The sequence below is a fragment of the Arachis ipaensis genome, chromosome B01 (assembly GCF_000816755.2).
Source record: "Arachis ipaensis cultivar K30076 chromosome B01, Araip1.1, whole genome shotgun sequence".
NCBI lineage: Eukaryota > Viridiplantae > Streptophyta > Magnoliopsida > Fabales > Fabaceae > Arachis > Arachis ipaensis.
Window position 1 is genome coordinate 39,369,331 of NC_029785.2, and position 19,934 is coordinate 39,389,264.

Genomic DNA, 19,934 nt, shown 5'->3' on the forward strand with positions numbered 1-19,934 from the left:
GGTTTTGAGAGGTCAAAAATTGATTCCTAGCTTTTCACTCACTCTAACCTTGCATTCTAACTTTATTTTACCTATTGTGACTTGTTAGAAAGATTAAATCAGCCCCATGTGCTCAATAAGATCATCAACCAGCTCAAGGTTTTCAAAACTGAAATAACTTGTACTATATATATATATATGCACAATGGATCCTCATTCATTTTTCAGCAAATAATATTTCAGCAATCAATTTAACTCTCACCAAGTAAGGAGGATCTGCCACTACTATTTTGAAGGAATGCTTCAACTCCAGGGTGATTCCAATGGACGTTTATGAGTACCGTAAACTTAAAATCATGTTTGTTGTATAAAAGAGGCTTGATTTTAATAAAAAGGTAGAAATTTACTATAAATTAAGGGGGGAAAAACAACCATTATAAACAGGTCACAAATAGGATACCTCTGAAATCCCAATTATTTTTCAGCCAAAGGACTCTCTGTATGGATGATATAATCATACAAGTCAATAGCTCAAGAACCGAAAAGAAAAGGAAACCATGCACACCCTATCATTAGCTGAAATTCTGTAAGAAAAAAAAATCCAAAGCACAAAGACACTTCATATATCAATGGAATTTGCAACGTTGCGCACCATCGTGTTATTGAAGAGAATGTTGCTTAAAATCGCTTCATTAAAGAGGGGGAAGGTCATAGGAACGAACACCATGCCCTTTCAAGAGCAACCAAATGGAAAGGGAGAATTTTAAACTCTCACTTTCTTTCAGCTTTTTAGTGTTTTTTTTAATATAAGGTAAAAACTAAGGTGCAGTCAACTTCACGTGAAGTTAATAGTTGAGAGCCTTTAAATGATTTGACTGATTTGACTAAATTTTCATCTACCGGCTCTCATCTATCAACTTTACGCGAAGTTGACTTCACCTTAGTTTTCACCTTAAACCTTCTATTGTTGAATCCTTAATTTATCTACCGTCAATCCAAACATAGCCTAAACTACATATTGCTCTATTCTCTTATTCTTATCTTCCATCAAATTCAAATAGGACCCTAAGATAAACCCTTTTTTTTTTCATTAACCATCTATTGATATATCTTAACAGATAAGGATAACACCAGCTGCTATGCTTTTGAAGAATTGACAACGGATATTAATCATTCTTCACCCTAAAAGAAAGAAACATTCTCAAATTTTCAATTGCATAGTCCTGTTTTCACAACTCACAAGAGAGAGAAGTAAGAAGCTAAATTATTTAAGAAGAAATGGAAAATTGGTAAGGTTACCAGCATCGATAACAGCATCCCAATCGGTATTGCCATTTTTCTGAAACTGCTTCAAGTCCCACGTCCCTCCAACCCATCTGGGGTCCACAAAACCACTCACAACAGACTTCACTTCCTCAGCCACCGCACCACCAACGGACCCATTTGTTCCTACCGCCGCCGGTGGAGGAGACTCCGGCACAGCCTGCTGCTCCGTCGGCGGCGGTAGTTCCACTGCAGTTCCAACCCCATTGTCAGAAGCAGCCTTCAAGGGAGAGAAGAGCAACAAAGGAGTGTTCTTGGGCCTGGGCCTGGGCCGGAGAGGGAGGAAGGCATTGAGAAGATGGGGTTTGGAGTGTTGTGAGGAAGAAGGTGTGGCTGTGAAGCGTGATGGAGGAGAAAAAGATGCCATGGTTGTGGCCATGGCCTGCAATTGCATTGGTTGTGTTTGTGTAGGGTCACCATCTCTAAGATGTTATAAACAATGGTGGATGCTCAAGTTGTTTGTCGTTTTCTTGGTTTTGGATCAACTCCCCATCCAATGATCCAATCATGTGTTTCTCTTTAGCGTCTCTTGATTACAGTTTTATACACCATGTAAATAAGAACTTTGGACTTTAACTAAGTTTAAACATTAAAGCAAACATTAAAGCACACAAGTCAAGCTTGATTACCCGGATACTACTATTTTTTACCGTAACAGCGGAAATATAAAGTAGTTTATTAATTTTGAAGAAAAATATTTTCTCTCAATTTTAATAAGAAAGTGTCATGTGACACATTTGGTTATTAAATTAGATAGTAATATATGATACATAATAATATAGGTATATTTCAATGGTTTAATTACTCTGCAGGTCCTTATAGTTTCACCAAATTTTTAATTAGGTCCCTATACTTTTTTTCTTTTTAATTGGGTCCCTATAAGGTTAATTTTTTTTCCAATTAAGTCCCTGCCGTAAGAATAACATTTAAGATAATAGAATATTCTTGGTAAAAAATGAATATTCTTGTCATTTGATTGGAGTAGCTAGCTGAACAAACATTAATTTTTTCAAAATACCAAAAGCACCCCTTGCATTTTATCCCAAAGGAAAAAAAAACACCCTAAGTTGTTCTCTAGAGATCGCGTCCACTGCCGTCTCCTACGTCGGTCTGTCGTTGTCATCCATCTTTGGCGTCATCTGCAACGGACGCTTGGTGGTCTGCTATCCGTCGCCTCCTTCTCTGCGCTGGTCTGCTCTGCTTTGTTCTGTTCGGAGGTCTTCTGCGCCGTTTACCCGTCCAAGCCATCGCCGTCCCTCGCGGTGCTTCGCCTCGCCTGACGTCGCTGCGCCGCATGGAGCCGAGACTCGTAGCACCTGGCCTCCCGTCCTCGTGTTGTGCCTCTGCTTGATCTCCCTGTACTCGAACTGTAAGACCCAGAATTTTCGAAAAATCTTATTATGAGCTAATTTTAATTTATTTATTCATTAAAGATTTTAATTTCGGCAATTATTTTATTAAAGCTAACTAAATTAAGTTTTGATAATTAAATTAGAAATTTTATCTAATTTTATAATTATTGAGTAATTTTCATATTTAAATTATAAAGTTTAGGAATCGTAAAATAATAAGAATTTATATGATTTGATTTAAATAATTGTGATTTTAGAAATTAATACTTTAATTTTTATGAATAAAAAAATTAATTATATTATCTATAATTATCGAATTAGAATTATTTATTTGAGAATAATTTGTAAATTAATAATTAAATAGTATTTTTAATAAATATTAGTGTTGGATTAAAATAGGTTTTCAATTATTCTATTACCCTTAATTTTATTAAAATTACTAAACTACCCAAAAATTTTCAAATTAAAATCCTAACCCTAATTTAACCCTAACAGCCGCCATTCACCCCTAAAAATCCCTCACCCATCGAAGAAAGAAAGAAAAGAAGGGGAGAAATCAGAAGCAGGGAAGAAAGGAGAGGTAAAGGGGGGTCCGAGGGAGAAGGGAGATCGGGTAAGGAGGATGGGACGTGCTGCGTGCTGCCGCGGCGCCACCATCGCCGGAGAGAGAGAGCGTCAATTGAGAGAGAGGGAGCGAGCCGCGTGAGGGAGCTCAGGAATAAGTCGCCGCCACCGAGCCACCGTCCATGGAGGTTCGCGAACAGAAAGAATACGCTGCCACCGAGCCGCCGGATCTGTCGTCATCGCCTCAAGGTGTTGCCGCCGTCGAGCTTCGAGGAGAGAGGAAGAAATCGCGGAGAGGGAGAAAACGCGATGGGACTCCGCTGCTGCTGCTTCCATGGCCGCCGTTCTTCCAGCCGCTGCCGTGGTTGTAGCCGCCGTGCATGGTCACCGGGAAGCACCGCTGGAGGTGCTACTGTCCTTGTTCTTTCTTCCTAGTGGTCCAGTAAGTCTTTTTACTCTGAAAACTCCTCTTTGTTGCTGTTCTGTTATAGATGATTGAGTTTTACGCGACGTTAATGTCTTAGGGTTCTGACATCTGTTCAGCCTTCACCAGAGCTCGCCGTTGCCGGAGAAACACTTCCGGAACTGCTCAGATCCGCTGGTAATACTACCTTGGTACCAATCTGGTTTTTGGCTTTTCCTTTCTTTAATTTGCCTTGCTTCTATTTTGTTCTGTTGTTCTGATTATGAGCTTTTGCTTTAACTTTGAATTTCCAGTACCATTCTCGTTGCGCTCCAATCGATTTGAATCCACCACTTTTCTTGGTGTTGTGGTCATTGTCGTTATAATGGGGAGTTAATGTTGTTGCTACTGTTGCAGTTCCGGTTGCTGCAGTTTCGATTTCTATGAGTTTTAATATTAAGGTAGGGATTTTTTTAAATTTATTTTATATTACAGAGTTGTTATAAATAGATATTGATGCAAAAAATATACTTCTATGATTATGTTTGTCTTGTGGATGTGGTTGTTTGCTAGACTGAATTATTGGTTGCTTGATTGCTTGAGTGGTATACGATTGTTGATAAGAAATTGATTTGAAAAGTTATTTACTTGATTATTATGAAAAGTGGTTTTTCTAGGTTTTGAAGTTATTTTGATAATATAAATGAATCGGCTTTGGAAATGATTTGAGATATGAAAATGAATTAATTTTGGAAGCGGTTTAATTTTGAATTAGTTTGATTTTATAAATGATTTAACATTTGAGCTGGTTTAATTTTGAAAAAGATTTATTTTTGGAAATGGTTGGGTTTGAAAATAATTTGATACTAGAACTGGTTGAATTTTGAAAAATGATTGAAATTTGGAAATGGTTGAGAAAGGATTTGAGAAATGTTTGGATGGGACCCGAAAAGGGTGGTAGAGTCCGTGTAACACCCTAATTACCCTAAGTCTTCCCTCCAGCCGTAAAATAAAGGTTAATCAAAGGTTACGACAATCCTAAGGTTTATACATATATATAGAAAGAATAATATATTCTAGAAGTCCGATGAAAGATTAAAGCTCAAAGTCGCATAATGCAGAATTACATACGTGAAGCGTTCGCACACGATAACTAAACGCATAAGATACAAGGTATAGAGGCAAAAGAATAGAACATATATAGATATAAGAATATATTATTCATAGGGAACTAGCCTAGCTTGCGGAGTTTAAGCCGACTAGTTTCAAATAGTAAAATACAGAGTTTTGGAGTTAAAACAGCTTATACAACTTATCTCTCAAGTAAGCCTTAAGGCCATAAAGATAAATATACAAAGAGATATGAGAGTAACTATAACAAAGTAAAATGAAAATAAACCAAAGAGGAACCATACTCCGCTCTGTCACCATATCCGCAATCTCACTGAAGTGAATTACGACCTGCACTGAAAAACAACAACAAAGTATGGAATGAGAACCGGAGGTTCTCAGTATGGTAACAGTGCCCAATATGTAAGATGTAAGGTTCCAGGACGCCAAAGAAAATCCTAGAACTTCACCTCAATTACAGAATATTCAAGCTTAGGATAAAATAAAGAAATAAAGAACTTAAACCATAAACCGGGTTATCTACACTTAGGGGAATTCTAACTAATACCAAACACACCGCTGTGTACCCCATAGCCTCTGCCAACCTAACCTCCGTGTGATCCCATCGACACCACCTACCTAACCTCCTCAGCACCAGACAATCACAATTAATGCAAACAAGTAAAACACAGATAATATTCATATATAACAAGTAGTTCAAGAAGCAAGTAGGCATGTTATACAATTAGGCAAGCTCAAGTAATCAAAGCAAGCAAACATATAGAAGATGCACATGATGAATGGCTGTCCTATTTGCTGTGATATCACATGTCGGTTATAATGCCAAACCCGACAGAAAATCCGGTTGACAACTCCTAGATTAGTCTCTCTATTGCGCATAAGGAGGAATAATTCCGAGGGATGAGTGCCCTACCACCTTCTCCTTTTAGAGGAAAACATTCTGAGGGAGCGTGCCCTACCACCTTCCTCTGGTTGCCGCATGATTCCGTGGGTTAGTGCCCTACCACCTTGCAATCAGAGAGAAATCGCATTTTCAGGAAGAATAATTCCGAGGGATGAGTACCTTACCACCTTCTCCTTTCAGAGGGAAACATTCCAAGGGAGCGTGCCTTACCACCTTCCTCTGGTTGCGAGAAATATGAGTGAGAAACCCAGCTTCAACTCTCACATCCGAACGTAGGTGGGAGATTGTCACAGCCCCTACGACAGATAACAAAATGTATCATAATCACATATTCAATCTCAGAGGCCACTGCTCATAGTACACTTCCACTCATACTCATCACAACCATCATCAATTCATAAGTTCCATTCCGAACTCCTTAGTTCATCAATTTCTCAATTTCGTTATCAGCAATCACCATATTCACCACTCTTCCTTCTCTCTCAACCAACTCATCCTCACTACACCAGAAACCTAAACCTCCGTTTGCTAACTTTTCAAAGAAAAATCCAATTAAACCTCCTAGGACCTTTTCCATGTTCCAATATCCAAAATTGAGTCCAAGAGTCTTAAAATGGTGTCACAGAAGCTTACAAGCTTGCTGGGAAGGTCAAATAGTTGAAAACAAGTTTTAAATTTGAGAAACAGGGCTTGTGCGTACGCACAGGAGTGTGCGTGCGCACGCCCAGGAAGATTTTTAAAGTGTGCGTATGCATAGGTACAAAAATTCACAAGTCTGTTCACTCGCACAAGCTGTACTAGCGCCCCCAATAGACTGACCTTCCCAACGTGTGTGTGCGCACAGGGCTGTGCGTACGCACAGGTTGCAATTTCTCATTGGTGTGTGCGCGCACAAGCTGTGCTAGCGCTGCAAACAGCACGCCCATCCCTGCCTATGCGTACGCATAGGTTTAAAATCTTGTAGGGTTGTACGTGCGCACAAGGCTGTGCGTGCGCACATACCAGAAATCACAAAATTCTGCAACTTTGCAGAATTTCAGATTTTGACACCAATCTTTGAATGATCATAACTTCCTCCAGAAAAATCCAAATTGTACAAACTTTATATCGATTTGAAGAGTTTTCAATGAACTTTAATTTAAACTAAATCCCAACCAATTTTGAAAAATTGAGGCTTAAGTTATGATCTGTCAAAGTTCACAAAAAATCTGTTTTTACCAAAAACCTTAAAAACTTACTTTCAACAAAACCCTCACTTCAAAACCAAACTACTCACAATCCATTTTAATACCAAAACAACACAAAAGCTCCTACCACTCATTCCTCAACCTCAACCATCCATAATCTCCCATTTACACTATTCCACACTATCAAAATCATTATTCTCCAATGATAAAAAATCATCACAAACAATCCTAATTCTCCTCATTCATCAATACCATTTCCACAACTCATCATCAATCATCAACAATACCAACAACTCTAAGCAATATTACACATCAACAATAATCCTCCAACCTTAACATAACATCAATCACAAGATTAAATATCCAAAAAGGAAAATGTTTGGTAACCAAAAAGTATTAGCCAAAAACAGCCATAACTTTCCTTATTTAGCATTCATTACTTGTCGCGACAATTAATGAATGCTAAATAAAGAAAGTTCCGGCTGCTTTTTTTGTCTACCTAGCATTACCCATCCAAAAATTATCATCACACATCATAATCATCAATGCCCTTTATTCCAAACCCCCACAAACATTTTACATTAACTTATTACCTTAAATACTCATAATCCTCATTATTCACCAATATAACTAATCACCATAAATACTCATCAATACCCATAATTCCCAACAATCACCATCAACCACACTAATCCAATACAACTAACAAATATACCAATTCACAAATAATTATTCATAGGCCAATAACATCCAATCCTATCTTGGGGTCAACTAGCCTAAATTTCCAAAAACATTACATATTACATAAAGGAAACTGAAATCATACCTTGGCCGATTTTCAAACGTACCAAACACCGAAATGAAGCCACCAAGCTTGATCCAAAGCCTCAACTAACTCCAACAAATACCAAAGCTCAAACTAACAACACATATATCACCAAAATCAAAATCTAAGATACACAAAATAACTAAACACAAGAATTTAGTGAAACCTTACCTTACCCAACAAGATTAGGGATAAAATCCAACCATTATTCGCTACTAGAGATCACCTAACAAGCAAAACCACAAAATCTCCTCAAAAACCAAACCCCAAAAATGCAGAAACTTAGGGCTGGAAACTGGAGCATTAAGAGAGAAATATTACCAAATTTATTTAAATAGAAAGGAAGAACTCGTCGAGAGTTTTGCGTGGCTGCAAACGGCTCATCAAACGGAGCTCCGAATCAAAAGTTATGGAACTTTGAAGGAGGAGGTGAATAGTAACAATGGCTTCTTCTCCTCTCTTCTTCTAAACCGCGCCCCTCTCTCTCTTTTTGCATCAAATGAGCTGAAATGCTCATTAATGAGTATGTTGGGTCTTGGGCCCGGTCCAATCCGTTAGCATTTTTAACCCGTTTGGCCCACTTTGGGACAAAACATTTAAGATTAGTGTCCAATTTTCAATTCTAAATTATTTTTATCCCTTTCAAAACAATAAATAAATCTTCAAAATATTATTTTTCTTAAAATACAGTACCGGACAGGCTTAAACCGGTTCGACCGGTTCGGTTGCCGGTTCTTGGTCTTTCACAGAAAATACATTTTTCTGACTCAGAAAAATTTACTGAAACCAAATTTCACCTTTATATTTTCAAATTAAAACTTCTAAATTTTGAATTTATCCCAGGCACTAAAATTATTTTATTAAAATGGTTTTACGTGAAAAATCCTGGTTCTTACAGTCCGAGTTTTAAAGGAGATGCTGCCGAAATTTTATAAAATTGAAAGTTTCGTTTGAAGTAATTATTAAAAAGAGATTTGGTTTAAACATTATATAATTTAAGATTGATTTATTTAGCAAAGAAAGAATTATGTTTTGAATTGGGATTGTTGATGAACGGAATGGAAAGAAGGATGATGATGATTGACTTTGAAATATGATCTTTGAATGAATTTGGAAATGAGATATGGATTGATGAATGATGATGACATTGAGAATGACTTAGATGTTGATGAATGTTGAATGAATTATTCATATGGCTTATGAATTTGAATTATCTGAGACACGAGTTTTCTTGGGTAGACGCAGTCGCTTGCCACCACTTGCTTCAGGTTGAGACTCGATACTCTGTTGACCCTATGATGTAAGGGTGACTGGGCACTTATAAATTTCCAAGAATGGTACCCCCATTGAGCGATTTGATATATATATGAGAAAAAGCTATGCATAAACTCTCGGGGGACAGTCCAAGGGTTTAGTAAACCGGACTTGTCGAGTTGGCTGTATAACCGACAGATGAGCTCATTAGCCATAGGACAGGCATGCATCATATGTATTTGTATGCTACCTGAACTATTTGATGTAACTGCTACCTAAACCTGTGCTTTCCTTGTCTGTTTTGCCTGTGTTTGTCTTGGTGTGCTACTTTTGAGAATGAGCTTTGGTGCTGAATTGATGATTGTGTTGATTAATTGCGTGGTTGGTTTCTGATTAATGTTTTCTTATAAGAAAAGAAAGGTTTTGGATTTCTAGATATTTAAATATTGATTTTCAAAAAGGGTTTTTGGATGACTAGTTGTTGATTTTTAAAAGATTCAAAGGACGAGCAATAATCATTGAGTTTAAAAATAGATTTCTTTTTAAATATCTTATTATGACAATTCTGAAACACTGTGGTGAGACCGTGTAGTTAGGTTCTCACCCCCTATAGCTTTATCCTTTCAGGAGACGGATGAAAAAGCTCACGAAAGGTTGTATCGCGTTCCGCTTAGTCGATAATGCTATTTAGTTTTTATTTACTTACCCCTTGCCATCAATATTATATTATGTAAAAGGGATAGGAGTTGTATGATTTGTATGTATATAATATGTATAGTTACTTGAGTAAGAAATTTTGTACATGTATATGCTTGTTTTGTTTTATTTAAAACTTGATGTTTATGCCAATTTTATTTTTTTAAAAATATGACATTAGTGAGTATCTATTTATTGAATTAATTTTTGGATTGTTTTGATATAATGGTTTATTTAGGTTTTACAATATGAATATTTATGTACATGGATTTTGTTAATTAGTAAAGTGACATATAAATTAATTTTGCTGATGATGAATTTGGTTTATTCTTGATTGTTGATTGTTGTTGCTGTGATGATGCTGTTTTATTAGGATTCTGTTTCTCTTTTTTTTTAATGTAGTGATGGGATTCATATTTTACCATAGACATATATCATGGTCGCAAGTTTCATGATATAGGGCATGGGCTAGAATATTTGGGGGAAGGGGAGTGGAAGAACATTCTCAAAGATCCCCAATTCGCATCCTTTTTCACTTCACGTTACAAAATTCTCTTAAGTAGCCTTTACAATTTTGCGCCTTTAAGGTTTTAAATTTCACTGCAATGTGCCTAATTCTCCTTCGTGTATTCTGTTTTCTGGATAAATGGTGAAATTTGAGCGTGAGAAAACTGAATCAACGATTCAAGGTTTTTAGTTTTTGTTCTTTTGTGGTAATTCTCCTGCTGGTGCTACCCTAGTTGCTGCTGGTAATACCATTGTTGTTTTTAGGGAAGATGCTACTCTTGTCACCACTATGATTCATCAACCTGATCTTTCTGTTGCTGTTGGTGATTCATCTCAAAATAATGAAGATGCCAAGAATCCTCCTGGGTATGCGAATTAATGTCACTAATTCTATATGGATTATTGCAATTAAATGATGTGGATTAGGATTGTAGTTGTGATTAAAACTGTTGTATTCCTCAATAAGATAAAAAGATATTTTATTACTTTTGAATTGTTTCGAGACTTGGTTGCTTTTGTTTATTTTCTCCCCAGGTACAATATAATGGTTTTAGAAGCGCTGTCAGCTCTGAGATCTAACTTGAATGCCATTGTTAACTTCATTGAGGTAAGATTATTCATTATTTTTTTTATCATAATGGTTTCAATACATCCATGATTGATTGAAATGCTGTATATCTGAGATTATATGTTATATAGGTGTTGTATGTAAAAGCTGCGAAAGTGCGAATAGAAATGTGTTAAATATAGTTATGCATTTCTTATTTTTAGTGATGGTATATGGAGGTGTATATGGAAGTGCCCAAAGAATCCCAAAGAGATGAATGGATCTCAGAAAGATGATTTTACTCCAACTTCTTTTGTTTCGAAAGCAGGTTACTATGCTTTGATTGAAGTATTTGGTGAAAATGACTATCTTGTTGAGACACCTGATGAACTCAAGTATGCTCTTTCAGAATCTTTCTTTGCTTGGAAATTGGCCATTATCAATGTTATTGTTAATCTTATACTAGTTCAGAGTGTGGGAGGCTGCAACACAGGAACTGATTTCTATATTATCTGTATTACACTAAAAACTACGTTTTCTATGGTTTTCGTTTTTAGATTTTAAATTTCAATAATACAAATTACAGAGTCTTGTGATTTTCTATGGTGTATCATGATATGATAAAGACACAAACTATATTCCATAAATCCACACAAATGTAAAATGTTACATGATCATAATGAATACTTGAATGATGGAAACTGAATTTTACATATATTGATTACTACTATTTATGTTTCATTTTATCCCTTCCTTTTTGTTATGTGTTCTTAAGATAAGGTATTTTGAAAGTAAAAAAAAGGTATTTTTGGTACAATTTGTATATAAATAAGCAAAAGAATGATAGTGACAAAATAAAAAGAACTATAGGAATATCTTTCATGTCGTAAAATCATTAAATAGGAATTATAGGAATATATTTCATTGAATATTTATAATTTCCTTGTATTTTTTTTCAACTCAGGGTATACAAGTAATTTCATAATTTACTAATATTTTTTTAACATTTAACGTTAACTGGGACTTAATTGAAAAAAAAAAACGTACAGGACCTAATTGAAAAGAAAAAAAGTCTAAGGACCTAATTGAAAATTCGGTGAAACTATAGAGACCTGCAGAGTAATTAAACCTATTTCAATTTTAATTTTAATGCAATTAAAGAATGTCATGTTATACATTTTGATTGTCAAATTCATAATTAGTCATTGATAATGATATATAAAAGAGAGATTTGGATCCTCTAAATTTTTGAATTTCACTTTAGAGGGTAAGATGTGATCTCTCACCATTTATTTCATAGGTGGGACTAAGAGAAAATACGAGAGAGAAACCATTCAAAGATGAGGGATTACACTTTATATTCTAAAGTAAAAATTCAAAATTTAGACGATCCAAATTCATAAAAGAGATAGAGTGGTTGAAGGAATGTGAGAGATAGAGAAAGGAAGAGGGAGAAGGGGAGAACTCTTTAATTTTGGAGAAAAAGATTTAATTTCAATTGCAATGAGAGAGTGATATGTGGCACATTTTGATTGTAAACTTAGTAGGAATGAGGGAAGAATTCTTTAATTTCGGAAGGAAATATTTGATTTCAATTACAATGGGGGAGTGACATGTGGCACATTTTGGTTGCAAAATTAGAAGGAGGAGGGAAAAAATTCTTAAGTTTGAAGGAAAATATTTGATTTCAATTACAATGAAAAAGTGATATGTAGCACATTTTGATTGTAAAATTAGTAATATATAATAAATATAATAGATATCTAAAATAAGCACAACAATTTTGTGTTTATTAGATGTGCCCTATTTTTATAACTAATTTTACTAACTAACCCCTCTCACCCAAATCACACATGTAACCCCTCTCCACACTCGTTCATCCCTTTGAAAGCCACGTTCACTTACCACCGCTATTCCCTCTTCCAGATATACACATAAACACATAGCTCACAAACAACAACACAAAACACACACTGTGAATCAGAGAAATAAGAGGGAAAAAAGAAAGGGGAAAGAGAGAACGGGGAAGAAGAGAGAAGAGAGGAAGGAGGCATCACTGCCTGTTGCCGCCGAGCCTGCTCCACCGCCGATCATCACGCTCTGCTACAGCCATCGCATGCATCGCCATCCAACGAGCGCCGCCGACCCGTCACCTCCATGGTTGGGTTGTCGTGGCCGTCAAGTCCAGACGAGAGAGGGGAGATGCGGGACTAAAACCCCAACGAGCCGAGAAGAATCAGCGCTGCGTCGCAGCTAGGTCACCGCCGTGGAACCGTCGCCACCGTTCCATCGAGCCGCTGCTGTCATCGCGTACCAGAGGAGAAGACGAACGCGAGGAAAGGGAGAGCTCGTGCACGAAGGGTAGCGCCGCAGTGCCTTCGTCGTGCCTCCATCACCATTGAACGGCCTTGCTGTTGTTAGCTCCGTCGGGTCTGGTCGCCGTCGAGGGAACTGTCACCGTCGCGACTGTGGGCATGGGCTTCGAAGGGAAGAGACGCGAACGGCCAGGGAGAAGGGGAGAAGAACGCCGCTGTTCTGCTGTTCCTCGTCATGGATGAAGCTCGCCGTCACTGCCTATCGCCGTTGCCGGAACCCTAGCCGTCGCCGTCGGAGGAGCCATTGCCGGGCGAAACCCCAGCGGTTACAGCTGCTATACAAGCCACCAATAGGGAGAGCCGCTACTGTGTGGAAAGACGAATAAGGTAACGAAGGTTCCTGGTGCCGCTCTTACCGCCGCTGTCGCCAGAGTTTCTAGGTGCTGCTATCATGAATGGTGAGTCAGATGCACCCTAGCTACCATAATCACCACCTTTGAACTTTATTTGCTTTGGAACAACCCTTAGTTTGCTTCTGATATTCCTGGCTCTATTGTATTTATTGGAATTGTCACAGCTGAAGCTTGTCATTCGAGATGGCAAGTTGCTGCGTCCTCCTCTTTGTTCTGACACCAAACCCCCCTTCGTAACCTTGTAATGCTTCCATTCATGCTCTGTTTAACACCCTGTTTCTCTGTTATGTTTTTATCTTAATTTCAATAGTTGATATTTTTATTTTAGTATCGTTGAGTTCAGCTAGAACGGTTGAGGTCATGACTGCTACAGGCGTGTTTGGAATCGATGCTACTGCCACTGCTCCAGCTACATTGGGGGTTGCTGCCGCTGCTGAGAATTAATGATAAAAAAGGTATTATTGCATTTAAATTCTACAATTCCAACCAATCAAGGTAGGAGATTTTTTTTTTAAAATTAATCGTTTAATTCTATGAATGCCATTGAAGTTTGGTGAATAAGTGCAAATAATTCATAAATGTCTCATGTGACTAGTTTTGTTGTTGTGAGTGGTTAATTGATGAAATTGACTTGTGACTGGTTGGATTTGGTTTTAATGGTTGTTAATGTTGATTCATGAATAATTAGAATTAAGTTTGAGAACTGTTAAAAGATTGAAGTTAAATTATTGAATTATTTTCTTGAAATTTGACTTTTAAAACAAAATAGTAACTTTGCTATAGAGTAAGTGAGTTTAAAATAACTAGAACTATGGAAGGTTGATTTCTGGGATTACTAGTTGATTAAATTGAATTTTGGAAAGGATTCTATAATATGCGGAAAGTAATTATGAATTGATGAGATTGGAGTTGGATTGATAGATTATATGGGAATTATGGAGTATGATTGATTTGTTAAATTATGAATGTCTGATTGATTGAGAAATGTCTGTTTGATAATTGTTGAGAAAGAGGGAACCTGTAAGGGTGGCTAAGCTCGAGTTTTAGGCGAAGGGTTGCCAGATTTTTATAAAATTTGGGACTCTATTTGAAATGCTATTTTAAAAGATTTGGTTTTAGGAAATTAAATAATTTGAGACTTATTTAGTTAGGAAAAGATTTATTCTATTTTGAATTTGATTTGTTAAGAAAAGTATAATTTTTTAAATTCAATCTTTTGAGGAGAGATTTTGTTTTAAGTTATGAAATGAATTCGGTTTGTTAAGAATAAGAAAGAAAGGAATAAGAAAACACGGCACGTGTGATTATGGAATGACTAAAAGGTCACGAGAGGGTGACAAAAAGTAAATAGTTAAGATACTGATGTGAAAATGTTAAGCCATGGGCTTATGTGTGAATGATTGTGCCGGGATACCAGTGTGTATGGAATGGCTTCCAGGAGAAAGGGTCACATGCTTTAGCTAGAGAATCAGCGCTTGCAAGTGCTTGTAGAAGTCATGTTTAACATACTTCAACTGGAGAATCAGCGCCTGCAAGAAGTAAAAACTTGCAGAGGTTATGCCACTGGAATGCCTTATCTGACTTGCAGTCGGATTGCGTCGGGTGCGGGTCGAAATTGACAAATGAGCTCATTACCTGCGATAGGACTAGACATGCATCATCCTTGTTTGCGCATTTGCATTTGATTTGTTTGCTTATCTTGTTTCTTTGTGATTGTTTTGTTTGTCTTATTGCTATTTGTTTGTGTGTTGATCTGTTTCTTGTGCTATTAGTTTGTGTATTGAGGTGACTGAGAACTGAGGTTGTAATTGAGATTTGTTTTAAGTTTGGAAATTTAAAGAAGGTAATTAATTATATAAAGTAAAAATAAAAAGTATTTCCAAAGGTTTAACAAAATAGTTTTATTGAGTACATTAATTATTTGCATTATATTCATTACTTTTACGGCATTTCCATTCCCTACCGAGAACATGTGGTTTGTTGTCACCCCAAAATCTCCCCCTTTCAGTGACATAGATTCGAGGACTCAGTTTGAAGCTGCGGGCGATTATTAGACTTATTTATGAGTTAAGTTTTTGAGTTGAGTTGTTTTCATAGAATTCCCTTGCCTTTGTTGTTTAAGATTTTATTTTACACAGAGGGATAGGAATTGTATCTGAGTTTGCTTTTAATTCTTTTGTATAATATTTATTATTATTAATAATTTTGTGATTATTGTTACTTGGTGTTCTTTGATATATTCATTCTACTTTCGATTGAATGAATATCTCTTGGATTCCTTAATCAGAATCTTCGTGGTATAGGCTAGAATCCATTGGCAGCATTCTTGAGAATCCGGAAAGTCTAAACCTTATCTGTGGTATTCCAAGTAGGATTCAGGGATTGAATGACTGTGATGAGCTTCAAACTTGCGAGTGTTGGGCGTAGTGACAAACGCAAAAGGATCAATGGATCCTATTCTGACATGATCAAGAATCGACAGATGATTAGCCGTGCGGTGACAGCGCACCTGGACCTTTTTCACTGAGAGGACGGATGGTAGCCATTGACAACGGTGATCCACCAACACACAGCTTGCCATAGGAGGAACCTTGCGTGCGTGAAGAAGAAGACAGGGAGAAAGCAGAGATTCAGAAGACAAAGCATCTCCAAAACTCCAACATATTCTCCATTACTGCATACCAAGTATTTATTTTATGTTCCCTTGTTCATTTGCAAGTCAACTGATAATTATAATTGACCTCCTAACTGAGATTTACAAGATAACCAGAGATTGCTTCAAACCAACAATCTCCGTGGGATTCGACCCTTACTCACATAAGGTATTACTTGGATGACCCATTGCACTTGCTGGTTAGTGGTACGAATTGTGAAAAGTGTGATTCACAATTCATGCACCAAGTTTTTGGCGCCGTTGCTGGGGATTGTTTGAGTTTGAACAACTAAAGGTTTATTTTGTTGCTTAGATTAGGAATAATTTATTTTGTTGCTATAGAGTCATCAAATCTGAGTCCTTTAATTTATTTTCAGAAAAAAAATTCTTCAAAAATATTATTTTTCTTTATTAAATTTTAATTTTTTTTGTGAGTTTAATGTTATGTTTTAAGTTTGGTGTCAACTGCATTCTTATCTTTTTCTCTTAAATTTTCGAATTTGTGTTCTTTATTCTTCCTTGATCTTCAAGTTGTTCTTGTTTATTTTTATTGTTTGATCTTTGGTTTTTCTTGTTCTGTGTCTTTTCTTGTTTTACTTGTGCTTTCTTAAAACATTAGTTTTCAAAAAAATTATTTTTAGTTATTAAAAATACCTCTTTAAAACAAGTGTTACATTTACTGCTCAATTGGCTAGAGCGTTGGTTGATGTTCTTGGTGATTGGGTATCTTCTTTTTAAAATCTTTTTCAAAAATAATTTTTCTTTGATTGAATCTTGTGCCAAACTTTAAGTTTGGTGTTTTCTTGTTAATCTTTTTATAATTTTCAAAAATTTTATTGAAGTTTTCTAAAAATTTTAAGTTTGGTGTTCTTTCTGTTGTTCTTGTTGTTCTTGTGAATCTTCAAAGTGTTCTTGAGTCTTCTTTGTGTTTAGATCTTAAAATTTTTAAGTTTGGTGTTCCTTAGTGTTCTCCCTCTAAAATTTTCGAAAACAAGGAGCATTAGATCTAAAAATTTTAAGTCTTGTGTCTTTTGTGTGTTTTTCTATTTCATCATTAAATTCAAAAATATCTTTTCTCTTTATTTTAAGTAATTTTCGAAATTTTCCATTAAAAATTCAGATTTTTATTTTAAAACTTTTTGTTTCATCTTATCTTAGTTTTAAAATTTCAAAAATCATATCTTTTTCAAAATCTTATCTTATCTTATTCCAAATTAAAAATTTAATATTCAAATTTCAAATTTCAAATTTCAAAATTTCAAATTTCAAAATTTAATTTTCAAAATTTAATTTTCAAACTTAAAAATTAAATCTTTTCAAAATTGAAATCTCTTTCAAATTCTTATCTTATATTGTTGACTTTTTCAAAATTCAAAATTCAAATTTTCAAATTTCAAAATTCGAATTTTAAATTTCAAAAATTTAAAATTCGAAATTTAATTTTCAAATTTAAAATTTAAATTTCAAAACTTCCTAACTACTTTCTTTCTCTTCATTTTTCGAAAATCCTCACCCACATCTTTTTAATTAATTAATTTAGTTTTCAATTTTTTTATTTCTTTTTCTTCTAATTTTCGAAATTATACTCAATTTTTCATTTATTTTATTTTAATTTCAATTTTCAAAAAAAAAAATTAATTTGCAATCCGCATCATCTCCCTCTTTTCATCATGGACATAAGTGGAAATGAACAGTCCAGAAGGACTCTGGGGTCATATGCTAACCCTACTACTGCTTCATATGGGAGTAGTATCTGTATACCCTCCATCGGAGTCAGTAGCTTTGAGTTGAATCCTCAGCTCATTATCATGGTGCAGCAGAGTTGCCAGTATTCCGGTCTTCCACAGGAAGAACCTACAGAGTTTCTGGCATAGTTTTTACAAATTGCTGACACAGTACATGATAAGAAAGTAGATCAGGATGTCTACAGATTATTACTGTTTCCATTTGCTGTAAAAGATCAAGCTAAGAGGTGGTTAAATAACCAACCTAAAGCTAGCATAAGGACATGGAAACAGCTGACAGAAAAATTCCTGAATCAATACTTCCCTCCAAAATGGATGACACAGCTAAGGCTGGACATCCAAGGCTTTAAACAAGGAGATAATGAATCTCTTTATGATGCCTGAGGGAGATACAGAGAGATGCTAAGAAAATGCCCCTCTGAAATGTTTTCAGAATGGGTGCAGTTAGACATCTTCTATTATGGGCTTACAGAGAAAGCTTAGATTTCTCTAGACCACTCAGCTGGTGGATCTATACATATGAGAAAAATAATTGAAGAAGCTCAAGAGCTCATTGATATAGTTGCCAGAAATCAGCATCTGTACCTAAGCAGTGAATCTTCCATGAAAGAAGAGGCTAAAACAGTAACTGCTGAACTCAGTCATGCAGAACAAATTATAGAATTCAATCAGCAATTAGACTTTTTAACAAAACAGCTGGCCGAATTCAAGGAGATACTACAAGACACAAGAATGGCTAATCTGAATATGGAAGTACATTTGAAGCAAACAGAACAGCAGTTATCAAAACAAATAACAGAAGAGTGCCAAGCAGTTCAATTAAGAAGTGGAAAAACATTAAATACCTCACTTCAAGGCAGCAGGAAGCCAAGAAATGAACAACCGGCTATCCAAAATCCCTCTGAGGACAGTAAGAGCCCAGAGAGGAATAACTCTGGCGTTCAAACGCTAGAAACAGGCAAGGAGTTGGTGTCAAACGCCCAATGGAAGCTCAGTTCTGGCGTTCAAACGCCAGGAACAAGTAAGGAGTTGGCGTCCAACGCCACTCCAGCTTCCAACACTGGCTTTCAAATGCCAGTGAGGGATCAGACACCTGCAAGTGCTGATAATAAATCCCTCAAGAAGGCTTCTCAACCTACCTCTGTAGGAAATAAACCTGCAGCAACTAAGGTTGAGGAATACAAAGCCAAGATGCCTTATCCTAAAAAACTCCGCAAAGAGGAGCAGGATAAGCAATTTGCCCGCTTTGCAGACTATCTCAGGACTCTTGAAATAAAGATTCCGTTTGCAGAGGCACTTGAGCAAATACCCTCTTATGCCAAGTTCATGAAAGATATCTTGAGTCATAAGAAGGATTGGAGAGAAACTGAAAGAGTTCTCCTCACTGAAGAATGCAGTGCAGTCATTCTGAAAAGCTTCCCAGAAAAGCTTAAAGATCCCGGGAGCTTTATGATACCATGACCTCTAAAAACTCCTCAGGAAGAGGAGAAACCTCCTAAATCCGAGCTCAAACCACTACCACCATCCCTGAAATATGCATTTCTGGGAGAAGGTGACACTTTTTCTGTAATCATAAGCTCTGCTTTAGAGCCACATGAAGAGAAAGAACTAATTCAGGTGCTAATAACACACAAGACAGCTCTTGGGTGGTTCATAAGTGATCTTAAGGGCATTAGCCCAGCCAGATGCATGCACATGATCCTATTGGAGGATGATACTAAGCCAGTGGTTCAACGACAGAGGCGGCTAAATCCCGCCATGAAGGAGGTGGTGCAGAAAGAGGTTACTAAGTTACTAGAGGCTGGGATTATCTATCCTATTTCTGATAGCCCCTGGATGAGCCCTGTCCATGTTGTCCCTAAGAAGGGAGGAATGACAGTGGTTCATAATGAAAAGAATGAACTGGTTCCTACAAGAACAGTTACAGGGTGGCGTATGTGTATTGACTACAGAAGGCTCAATACAGCCACCAGGAAGGATCATTTTCCTTTACCATTCATAGACCAGATGCTAGAGAGACTAGTAGGTCATGAATATTACTGCTTTTTGGATGAACTGGGAAAAATGTCACTTTATGGTGACTGAAGGGATTGTCCTTGGGCATAAAATTTTAAACAAGGGAATAGAGGTGGATC

At 36.4% G+C, this 19,934-nt stretch overlaps 1 protein-coding gene and 1 long non-coding RNA gene across 2 annotated transcripts in view; one reads left to right on the forward strand and one right to left on the reverse strand.

Moving 5' to 3' along the window:
• The window catches only part of LOC107629168 (light-harvesting complex-like protein 3 isotype 2, chloroplastic), a 3,357-nt gene extending 1,627 nt beyond the window's left edge, over positions 1-1,730 (reverse strand). The window contains exon 1 of the mRNA XM_016331885.1: positions 1,279-1,730. Within this exon, the coding sequence (XP_016187371.1) occupies positions 1,279-1,696 (418 nt within the window). The 5' untranslated portion in view covers positions 1,697-1,730. The remainder of the gene's footprint in view (positions 1-1,278) is intronic.
• Positions 3,745-9,054, forward strand: LOC110269485. Its single transcript, XR_002358319.1, has 3 exons — positions 3,745-3,819; positions 3,936-4,082; positions 8,909-9,054. It is a non-coding gene; the product is annotated as an uncharacterized LOC110269485 (long non-coding RNA).